The sequence below is a fragment of the Quercus lobata genome, chromosome 2 (assembly GCF_001633185.2).
Source record: "Quercus lobata isolate SW786 chromosome 2, ValleyOak3.0 Primary Assembly, whole genome shotgun sequence".
NCBI classification, from domain to species: Eukaryota; Viridiplantae; Streptophyta; class Magnoliopsida; order Fagales; family Fagaceae; genus Quercus; species Quercus lobata.
In genome coordinates, this window is record NC_044905.1 from 2280493 (window position 1) to 2292753 (window position 12261).

Sequence of the window (12261 nt, forward strand, 5' to 3'; positions counted from 1 at the left end):
TAATAAATAATAAAATTTAGCACTAACCAATTTCATTGCCTTTGTTTTCCTTTTGGCTTCAAATTAAAGGGATTAATCAAATCTCAATTCTCATGTTGATGTTACCAATTTATGCCATATGTTGTACGTGCTTTTTATGGGCTGATTGATTCTAATATGTTGCGAATTTTGAATGCCCTTGAATATCTTTTATCTCTTTTTAATATTTTTAGATTTTTTAGTGGGAAAATTGTTGTATGATTGTGTGTGATAATTTGATGATGAGTGGAAGTATGAAAGAAAGAGTACACACATGTTGCGAATTGTGAATGCCTTGAATATGTTTGATCTCTTTTTAATATTTTTAGTTGGAAAGTTGTTGCATGATTGTGTATGATAATTTAATGATGAGTGGAAGCACAAAAGAAAGAGTATACATAAAGGTTTACGTGGTTCAATTTAACGGCCTATGTCTAGTGTCCATAGTAATAAAGCCCTAGTGGCTACATATTATTTTAAGTACTTATATTACAATGAACCTAATGTAAGATCAATATACTAAAAATACTCAATTAACCTAGGTTAATCATAGACTAACCTAAGATTAATATTAGTATTTTACAAGTACATGGGCTTACAATTTATTTGTGCCACTTGACCCATAATATATATAAAATTTAGAAAATTGAAGGATATAGAAAAAAAACTAAACAAAATTCTAACCCGATTTATTTTACATTCGTGTCAAGAATCCTCAACACTCCAATTTATATATATATATATATATATATTTATTTATTTATTTTTAAATGCTTAACCCCCTGGCCCTGACCCTGATATTGAAAGTATTGCTCTCCAGCATTGTCCATCAAGAAGTGGCCCTTTGAGGATTTATCTATTTCCTCAAAAGTCCCTTTAGGGCTGCCACTTATTATTTATTTGGTCTGAGCCGAAAGTGTAGAGACCTTTTTCAAAATTAGTCACAAAAAGGAAAAATTTAAAAATATATAAATCAAACACTTTTTTCTTTTCTTTTTTTAACATACGATAGGATTTAAACTTACTATATTTCACTTTAAGATGATTACCTTTTACCATCAGGGGTTTCATTTTTATGCTGGTGATATTTGATCTCAAATTCTCACATCCGACAAACTTAACAAACTAGAGCCCAATATTTTTCTCTCTTTTGAAGTTACAACGTGGAAGAAAAATTATCACAGTTCAGATATATAAATTTTATGCCTTCGACTACTTGTTGCCGACATCCGCCAAATCCCATTGAAAGGATTAGAGATGAAATATCATTATTAGGGAAGTGAGGTAAAACTCTTTGGCAGTGACCCATCGTAATTGTTTCTAGACCCACTATAACTATTGTTGTTTAATTTAAGTGCCTCGCCAACTTTTATCGGCTGCTTTTGGCATTCCACCAAATTTAATTTCTAATTGTTCTCAACTTTAACCCAAGTAGTTCAACTTATATTTGCTTTGAGATCCATGAGATCTTTCACAGTTCACCTCTTGATGTCATTGATGACTATTATATTTTCTAGACCACTTTATACTAATGAGAAAATTATGTGCATAACGGAAATGGATGTAACGCCTCTAACATATAGACCTACCATAACTTAATATCATCTCTAATATGGTGAATCAAAATTTATAACGGGTAATTTTACTCTAAAAAATTTACAAAATAAGGCAATAATGAATTGACAAATGTGTCTAATATCATATAAATAATATGATGAATTAATTTCTTAATATCTTTTTTATCTTGTATTTAAAAGTAAATCTATCTTCTTTGGCAACTTGGTAAACAACACTAGAGGCAGTCCCCTTATGGCTGTTGATAGCTTAAAATAAACTATTTTCCATGCTGTTTAGTTGAAGTCACAGATTATATCATCACAATTGTCAAAGGCCTCTTGATCTAGTAGCTTCTTAGACACCTTCCAAAGAGGTGAGCTTGACTGCCCTAATTATAAAAACAGAGAGAGATATCATTCAATTAAGATCTTCCCTTTTTTTTGCCAAAAAAAGAATTATAGTTCCCATTTACATGTATACAATGTCTCCACCTAACAACCCTGGCTGGTCATGGAAGGCTTTATTTTAACAAAGAAGTCGATGTCCTTATGCTTTCACAGCTCACATTTTCATTAACTTATTCACTACATTGAGTAGATTCCAAGCACATATTATAATCTTATCTAATTCACGAGCTTAATAATGTCGATCTCATTATGATGTTTAAGAATCTCTTGACTCTTCCAACCAATTGTGAGGCGTCTATCATCAACTCTCTACAGTTTTACGACCATAACAGCAACATCGAATGCAACAAATTTTAGTTATAAATATTAATGGGCAAGAATGCCAAGAAAGAAATAAGCAATTGCTTAATTTCTCCTTTCATGAACCAAAGGGTTGCTCACAAAAGGATAATGTATGTTTTGGTTATGGAAAAAGTAAAAAAGACAACCAACTTTTTGGGCCAGAGGAAACTTGTAGCCTTGATAATTGATATTATTTATTTGTGAAATATGAATTTGACATTACAATGAAGAGTTAAGAGTGGCGGCTCCAAGAATTTTGTTTAGGGTGATCATTAAAAAAATTTTAATAAAAAAAGAACTTGAATATATCGAGTTACCGACAACAAAAATAAAAAATAATACATGAAGTTTTACAATTTCTTTCCACAAGTATTCAAATTTTGAATTGTTATATGATAGTTCATTATAAATATCTATTACCAATGTGAGTAGTTATGAGCCTATAATCATTTTATTTTGTTAAGTTTATCTAACATTTTTATTTTTATATAGTTTTTATTATCTATTTGTTATTGTTTTTATAAAAATATTTTAAACTAAATGACTAAACTCAACTCATTGGCTTTGTATTAATTATTGACGCATACAACCACACTCGTTCATATATAAAATTATACACTAGTGTCTACTTAACCAATCAAATGCTTGGACAATCACTAACTTTACGTTTTTTTTTTCTTGAATTTTACTAACTTTATAACAAAAAGTTATTATAATATTAATATGATAACAATATACACACATGTAACAAACCATATCTATTTCCTAATTATTAAATTATATATATTTATATTATAATGTACACACAAACATCCACACACATCATAATTCACACAAATAATATTATAACAAAAAGTAATTCACACAATCAATATTAAACACACTCACACACATAATATAAATTTATAAAAAATATTGACTCTTACATTTCACAACACTTACTTTTTATTCTTAGAGTTGGAAATACCTGTAATAAGGGTGTGTAAAATTTAAGTCGGATGTAAACATATTTTTAAGAAAAAAATTATAGTATTAAACTAACAAAAAATATATATTTTTATATATAATTTTTTTTTTTTTTTGGAAGTCAGGGGGTTCATTTGAACCCCCTAAGAATAGTGTAGCGCCGCCCCTAAGAGTTAAACCATATTTAATAATTGTTTCTCCAAAAAAAAAAATTTCAATTATTTAATTGTGAAATATGAATTTGACATTGCAATGAAGAGTTAACCACATTGAATAATTGTTTCTCCAAAAAAAAAAAAAAAAAAACCACTTGAATATTATCAATATAACTATTTTTTTACAATTTGTTTAGACGATAAGTTATTATTAGAACAACGTTATATTTATATGAATTTACTATTAACCCCACTTTTATTATACAATAATCATAATATGAAGCCGTTTATGACAAAAACATAAAAACAATGGAATAAGAATAACTTTATTTGACACCCTTATTTCTAGAAGAAAAAAAAAAGAGGGCCCACTAACTTAAGCATTAGGTATAAGGTATGATTCAAGTAACCCCATAGAACAGAATTACCTATCATGAAATTTACTCATGAAAAGCAGGCCAAACTTTACTGACTCCGACCCCTTAATAGCACTATATAAGGAACCCCATTCCTCAACTACTATCCAAAAAGCCTCATTATCTTCTTCTCTTCCACAAAAATGGTTAGCTACAATGCTGGAATTGTGTGTGCACTCTTAGCCTTGTGTATGGTCGTGCCAAGCTTGGCCACTGTTTACACTGTTGGAGACACCAATGGTTGGGTCACTAATTATGATTATACCACCTGGACTAGTGGCAAGACGTTTGTTGTTGGCGATAGCCTTGGTAAGTTTTTATTTTTCAGCCCCATAACACACAAAATTTCCTTGTCTAACTTTTTTTTTTTTTAATTGAAATTTCCTTGTCTAACTGCTTCAAAAGGAACTGTTTTATGTGACACTTTTAATTGGGTTAGGCACAATATTTCACGTGAAATATTGCCCTATAAAGTTCAATAGTTACCTTTCCAAATTTTTATGTGACAATATAGTATTCAATTATGGAAATAGATGACACATATTAAAGAAATCAAAATGTCTTATGAAAATTTATTAGATATTTTAAGAATATAACAATGTGCTTTTTCCTATCCTCATATAAATGATAAATTTCATTATGAATTTAAATAATAAGACTGACTATTATGTGAGAGGAAGAAGAAACATATTTTTGTACAAGTACTAATAATTAATTGTGCCTTATATACCTCAAATTCAATAATCCCAAAATTGAAGTTGTAGTTAGTATTTTTGACATATAAGACAGGCAAATAACAAATCAAAAAGACAAATTTATTTAAGATAAAAACAGTTTTTGAACCAAGATTAAACTTACATTTTTCCAAAATCTTACTGTGATACCGTTCAATTTTGACTGGTTTGTTGAGATCCATAAACAACTTCGAATTTTGAGATTACATAAAGTTTGGTTGATTTTGTTGTTCTTGTAGTGTTCAACTATGCGAGTGGGCACACTGTTGATGAAGTGAGCTCTAGTGACTACAGCACTTGCACTGTGGGCAATTCTCTTAGCTCAGATAGCAGTGGAGCCACCACCATCCCTCTAAAAACTGCTGGGACTCGCTACTTCATTTGTGGTATTGTTGGCCATTGTGGAAGTGGCATGAAGGTTGCTGTAACAGTTGCTAAAGCATCAACCACAACACCAGCAGCTGGAACACCAAGTACTAATACAAGTACCACACCCACAACCACTACTCGTACTCCTACTACTACTACTGCTACTACCTCAACTAATTCATCTTCAGTGACCATTCTTTCTCCAATTGTGGCTTTGTTGGCTATGACTTGGTTTGCTTTTTCTTTGTTGATTCTCTCTTAAGTCTAGGCTTCTAGCCAGGTTGGAGGCAGTGCTCTTTCTTTCTTTTGGTGTCAGTCATGTTTGTATTGAGATTTTTTCTTTACTTTTTATGAATGAATAGGTTATGTAAAATTCAGAGATTACGGTAGAGTATTTGGGTATGTTATACCATGATGGATCATTGAGGTTCATTCATGTTTACTGAGTCTATATTAATTTCTTGGAATCACAGCACACTCACAATAAGCAACACGGTACTTTTAGGTGCGAATCCATACACTTGATTGTTAATGTACGATTAATTGATGAGAACACTAGAAAAAATTAGTTACTAAAGGAGGTAATTAGACTTGAAATGAATGGGAAGCTAAGTTGGTATTCTCATGCAAGGCAGCTTTGTTATATTTCCAGGTCAAGAGAGTAGGAATAATTTAAATAAGTGACAAACTACAGATTATTAAGGAGTTTTCCGTATTAATGCCGCACCTTCATATATAATTCTATCAAAAACTTCGTAATTCAATTGAATTGTCTGATTCTTCTCGTAAGAAAAACTTAAATTCAAATCCGCTTTCCAAATGAGCTCTAGCTCAATTGCATCTCATCCCCTTATACGTTCTAGGTTGAGGGTTAAATTGTGGGTTCAAGAATCAAGACCGATTAGTTGTGTGTTACTTACCCAAAAAAAAAAAAAAAAAATTATCTCCCTATTATATTTACTTAATTGATTTTTTGGACTGATTACCTAGCAAAAGTGGATTAATAATGTTTACGCCATGTGTCAGTTTCTGCTGTTATATTTCTTCTTTTCATTTTTCTTACAGATTAAGAAATTTTCTTAGAAAACAACACGAAAAATTACCAATGAAAGCCTATATATTTTCCTTGATGATAATTCTAACTAGAGCATTAACTCCTGATATGAAGAGCTTACCTAACTAATTGATGAGAAGTTACATCCATGAGAAAGACTCCTAACATGAATAAAACAAATTTGCAGCTCACTTTATCGCTTTTTCAACCACTCCCTTCCCTTTTGGACTTTCAATGGTTGCTTTAACATCATCTTCAAAGAGCAACTTTAATTAATCTCAATTTCTACTCTAACAGGAAGGCTTTCCACCAACACTGTACTTCCACTCATTTTCCTCACCTTAATAGAACATATGTTTCAGTGTCGCAATCAGCTCGCTTTTGACATTCAACGAGCAACTCTTTATGAACTTTTGTAAGCTCAGATGAAGATCCATTATAAAATCAACAGCATGGGGAACTAATAGGATAAATCAAAGATCAAAATTACTAACAGTCTCAATTACTTCTAGCTACCAACATCCCTCTATGTATGGGTCTATTTAGTTGAACTTATATTCATCCTAAAAAATAATGCATAACTTTTTAAAGATATCACTTTTTTCAAGGTACAACTATACTTTTACGCAATAAACAAAATAATGTTATAAAAATAAGCAGATCCAAATGCACATAATTATTGCCAAATGGAATTATAATGGTAATCATTTATTATAAAGAAACCATTTGGAATGCAGGCTCATATGTTTTATGAATAGTCTTTCATCAGAAGAGTTGATGCAAGGAATGTGTGTAGGCTGAACTGTATTGGGTTTGTTTAGCAATGAGAGTTGCTTAGAACGTTTAGTAGGTGATTAGACACCTTTACAAGAACACTAAGTTCCAAAGAAAAGCACACAAAGGCTTAAAATCACTAATTCTCAAGAATTAGTTACAAAATGAGAGTACAAGAGTATTTATACAATTTGTTCTACAACTAACAACCATTAGTATCTTGCCAAGTGTCAAACTAACACTGGTTACATCTAATACAAACAACTAACTCATTAACAAGACTAACTAATTCAAATAAGAATAACTGCCATATAAGCTAACTGCCTTAAGGCTCTTGTTTGGACACAGAAATAGTTGTAACTAACTATTCTCAATAGCTAAGGCTGCTAGCTAGAACTCAAACAAAGACATCTTAAAACAGCTTAGAAGATGCTCCTGCATCAAGAGTGGCAGCAATTTTTTTTTCCTCACCCTGATAGATGGTAGCAAGTATTAAGTTTGTGCTTAACAGGCTCAGCTGAATTGGTTTGATTGAATAATGTAAGCGATGGGAATCGACCTTGGACCTAACCCACATAAAGGGACAGATCAGAGAATAGTATTAGGTCATATGGGCCATTGGTTTATATTATTAGAGCTGGAATTGATTTGTAGCAGGTAGAGGACATCTTGCTGTTTATGGCTGTGTTCTGCGACAGCAATGCAGCTTTGTCTTTTTTAGTTTTTGGTAGCTACAGGCTACAGCCCATGTGTTTTGCAGTGGAAATATTGCCGCTTGTGTCATTTTCGGTTCATCAATATCATGTACTATATCATTCTTTAGCTTTATTGTGAATGAACTATTAACACATTCAAGTTCAACCCCCCCTCCCAAAAAAAAGGAAGCTATTTCTTTTCTTGGCAAAGAAGTGGCTAGTGCATCGCAACTGTTACTTAAAAGAAGCAATTTACGCTTCTATCATCTCTAGTATCAATGAGACTTGCGTGAATCCTTGAAGGCTTGAACACATGGTAGCATAACCTCAAATTATGTACCACCATTTAGGAATGACTAATCAGCGTTGCTTGTAAAAAAATTTGCTAGGTAAGTATAGTGGGGAAGGAAAAAGATAAGGTTTGAACCATAGAAACTGAATATCATAGAGGGTGCTGTTACTTACACTAAGCTATCATTCAAACCCCTATTACATCGTTGCATACAATTTTTTGGTTCAATAGATTGTATCATAATTCATGACAAGATCAAGCTTTAAGGTTTCTCTCTTGCCTATCATATGTAATAGTCAAGTACTCAAGGGTGCGAGCTTGCTGGGCTTGCAAATCAGCATTATGTAAGAGTGGGCTGCTAACATGAATTCCTTGACCCATGGGCCAGCTTCAGTAATTCAGATGTGCTAAAGCCGTGATGGACTCAATTATTCTCCTTAATTGGAAGAATGGTCTAATTCCTTTTAAGATTTAGTGGCATTTGTTTTTGTTTTTGCTGAAACGTAAACTTAGTGGCGATTGCTGTTGTTTAACCAGATTGAGAAAACCACAATAGGTTAACCATTAACATGCACCTGTATTTTCAAGGCATGGCTTTACTGTAGCAAAGCATTCTCTGATAGTCACACGATTAAACCAGTTATTGTTATTAGAGGTTACGGACTCAAGTAATAGATTCAACATTTTCCTATATTTTTTGACCATATACGAGAGTGCTGAAAGATGGTTGAATTAATGATGCAGGACCGTATTGTTAAAATTGAGTGTTTCGTAGACAATATCCATACCTTTTAAACATAAGCTTCGGTACATCATGTATTAGATAAATTAAATAGATTTATGTATCTTGCCTTCTACAGCCCACACAGCTATAGACTCGCACATTTTGTGAGGAAAAACATGTATCAAGCGGTCTTTAATAAGGGTGAACAACGGTTAACAGTATCCTACTTTCTTCACCAATAAAAAAATGTAATTAATATATATTTCAATATCCTTCTCCCTCCTCTTAACGATAAAATACATCATGTTTCAAACATGTAACATGAGTCCTCCCCCTCACATGGGTAGACTTTTGACCATATAATGGAAGACTCAGACTTGCTGAAAAGAAAAGAGAGACTAAGACTAGTAATGAGTCAACAACAATTCTAATGTTAAGGCTAGTAGTCGTATGAGTAAGTAATCCCCACTTAAATTGTTAGGTGTGCGTTTGGATTGCACGTTTCCGCAGCATTTACGTTTTTTATTGGGTCTTATGATACTGTTCACAACCCAACCAAAAACAAACAAAAAAAAAACGTATACTAATACATTTTTAAGTCTCACGACACTATTCACGTCTTTAAAAATTATTTTACTACAGTATTTTCAACAATAAATTTTCAACAAATAAATGATATCTAAACACATCTGATGTCTTTTCTTTTAAGTCTGTCATTTACATCATTATGATTGTGAAAAAAGGCCAGCCAGTGCTTTAAAGGATAAGTGTACATTTAGAAAACATAAGAGACCAGATTAACACTATTTTATTAAAACAATACCAAAATTTAGATTAATGAGAAAAATAAAATGTATAATCTAAAAAAATTAGAATTATTTGAACTTTTCTTTTTCTAAAAGTCTTTTTTTAAGAACTCATTTGAAAAATTATAGAGACCAAATTAACGCAATTTTATGAAAAGATATACCATAATTTATAATCTAAAAGAAATAAAAAGAATTATTTGAACTTTTTCTTCTTTCTAAAAGAAAGACTAGTAGTCTACTGCCTCTCTCTCTCTCTCTCTCTCTCTCTCGTGTCTGTGGCAAAAGCACATGGGGCTTCTAAAGACAGCTGTGAGAGCATGTGACTCAGGTAAAGAAGTCTTCAACTTTTTTCCAACCAAACCAAACAACCCATTACTTAATTTAAGAAAAAAACTATAACAGGAAAAGCACACTCATATGACTTTCTCACTTCTTCTCCAGCTGTCCCCCTCTGAGAACCCACACTATCTTCCAATCATAAAAAGACAAAAACACCTCCACCACTTCACACCTTCCCTTCTCTCTCTCTCTCTCTCTCTCTAGCCAAAAATCACTAGTCTCACTTTGTTTGTCACTCAAATCAGTAATCACTATCACTCTCATAGGTTGTAACACACTAAATAACACAGTCATAATTTACAAAGATCCCATGTATAAAACAAAATCTGATACAACATACACATCCACAAAATTATAGTCCCAAAATTTTAAGGTTATTTTCCACAAAATCCTAGTCTCAAAATCCCAAAATTTTAAGGTTATTTGCCAATGTTCGATATCTTAGTCCCAAAATTTTGGGATTAATTACGAATTTTCAACCCGTGATTAAATTTTACGCTGATCGTTAATATAATGTAACTCTTCTCAGACTTGGCATCCACTTTAAACAAAATATATGACACTAATCACAAACAAATATAAAGCAGGAAAAAAAATTATAAAAAAAGAATCCATAATAATAAAAATGATAATATAATAACAACAATAATAGAAAGCAATCCAATCAAGCACCATAGACCCCCGAGTGATATTCATGAACATATATCCACCACTGTCACCGACCTAATAATAATAATGATGATGATAATTAAATTAAACCAAAACAAATAAATAAAAAAGGAAACCCATCAACCCTAAATATTTAAAAATAGAAACTAGTACTAAATAGAATCAAACCCTAAACGAACTCCGGCGATGTTATGATCTAAAGCAAAAGAGCCGCCGCGAAGACGACTGAGGCGACAGATCCGGCGGAGGCGACTCTGTTCAAACCGGCACCGTTACCGGCGGGAGCCGAAGCCGGAGGCTGGCTGATCGAGGGGGGAGTACCGGCCGGCGCTTTGGAGGAGGCTGGGGCGAGCGATGTGGGAGGAGCCGGAGGCGAGGTTGTCGGAGAGGAGGAAGGCGACGGCGGAGGGGTGGCGGATGGAGTTGGAGCCAAAGAGGGAGTTGGTGTCTTGGTGGTGGGAGCGGGAGCCTGAGACGGTGGAGGAGATGAGGCTGGTGGAGGAGAAGAAGTCGGAGATGGAGACTTGGTTGGTGATGAGGATGGTGCGGATCCTGGACCCTGAGCGAGAGCCGAGGTGGCTAGCAAGGTGAGAAGCATGAGAACCATCATGAGAGTCTTCCAAGTAGACGAAGCCATTGTTGTGAGAAAACAGAGGAGCCTCTACAGAGAACAGAGAGAGTGAGTTAGGGTTTGGGGTTTGTGAGAGAGAGAAGGTGGTGAAGGGGTTTATATATATATATATAGAGAGAGGTGAGTACTGAGAAGCTTCCTTCAGAGAGAGAGAAGTGTTTGTCTATTAAAATTCTTATTAATTTAAGTCGGTTAAAAACTTAAAAATAATGGGGTGTACTATTTCTTATAAAGCAAAAGAGTGTTGTGGGTAATAACTAATAAGATATGTGAGTGGGGTTCGTAGAACTTATCATGGACTTTTTCTTTTTTGTTTTTTTCAATATTTTGCAACACAAAGTTTTTAAGATTGTTTCTAGAATATAATAAATTTCTATTTTAAATTAAAAGTATCAACATGTTTTGATAATAATGAAAATTCATTATACGTGAGATAAGGAAATTTTGGCTCAAACTTTTTGGGATAATCTCATTGAAGTTGAACTATTTAAGTTTCTTTTTTTTTTTTCTTTTTTAAATTAACACAAGTAAACTAAAAGACAATTTTTATTGGACTAATAAAATTTTCGTCTAACCATTTGGAAATATGTTGTGCGGTAGTTCAATCTTTAAAAGATTATTAATATATTGTCAATAGTTTTATAACTTAATCAGTTGGCACTTCCTTTAAAAGATTAACGTGTTGTCAATAGTTTTATACCTTAATTGGCTAGCACTTCCTGGTGTCCATAATATTTAGAATTAAAATTTCTCCACCCCAATTGTAATTACCAAATTAAAAAAAAAAAAAAAAGGATTAGTATGTTATTTTTCAATAATAAATTGAACATAATTTAACCAAAAATAGTCCAGATGTTTTTTGGAAAAAGAAGTGATAGACAATTTGTTTGGTATAGTTTGATTATTATTATTATTATTATTTTGATAATTAAATGAGAAGGAATTTGAATATTGAACATCTCCATCAGAAACATCATAAAATGTTAATTAAGTTACAAAACTCTTGAAGTTTTGATTGAATAGTTGATTTTTTATTTTATACTTAAAGAGTATGAGAAATAGGAAACTTAATATCATTTTGATTTAATTGTCGACTTGGGTTAAGATTTTCTCTAATTGAATCATTCATTTTCTTTCAATTTTTATTTCGATACAATACTCATATGAAATTTAAAAATTCAATAATGCTATGTATCACACATCGAGCTAACAATGGAGGGGAATTAGAAAAATCTAATTAGGGGATCAGTCATAGTTGATTCAAGTACTTACCATGTAGAAATCCTCCACGTATCATCAATCTGACCATA

The 12261-nt window shown here is 32.4% G+C and overlaps 2 protein-coding genes across 2 annotated transcripts; one reads left to right on the forward strand and one right to left on the reverse strand.

Annotated features, from left to right (window-relative positions):
- Positions 1-3921: 3921 nt before the first annotated feature.
- LOC115973803 (blue copper protein) lies at positions 3922-5434 on the forward strand. Its single transcript, XM_031094040.1, has 2 exons — positions 3922-4170; positions 4835-5434. The coding sequence occupies exons 1-2, from the start codon at positions 4005-4007 to the stop codon at positions 5224-5226; spliced, it is 558 nt and encodes a 185-aa protein (XP_030949900.1). The 5' UTR covers positions 3922-4004; the 3' UTR covers positions 5227-5434.
- Positions 5435-10252: 4818 nt separating this feature from the next.
- Positions 10253-11047, reverse strand: LOC115977726 (lysine-rich arabinogalactan protein 19-like). Its single transcript, XM_031099745.1, has one exon. It carries the CDS (start codon positions 10955-10957, stop codon positions 10517-10519), a length of 441 nt encoding a protein of 146 aa, XP_030955605.1. The 5' UTR covers positions 10958-11047; the 3' UTR covers positions 10253-10516.
- Positions 11048-12261: the final 1214 nt, after the last annotated feature.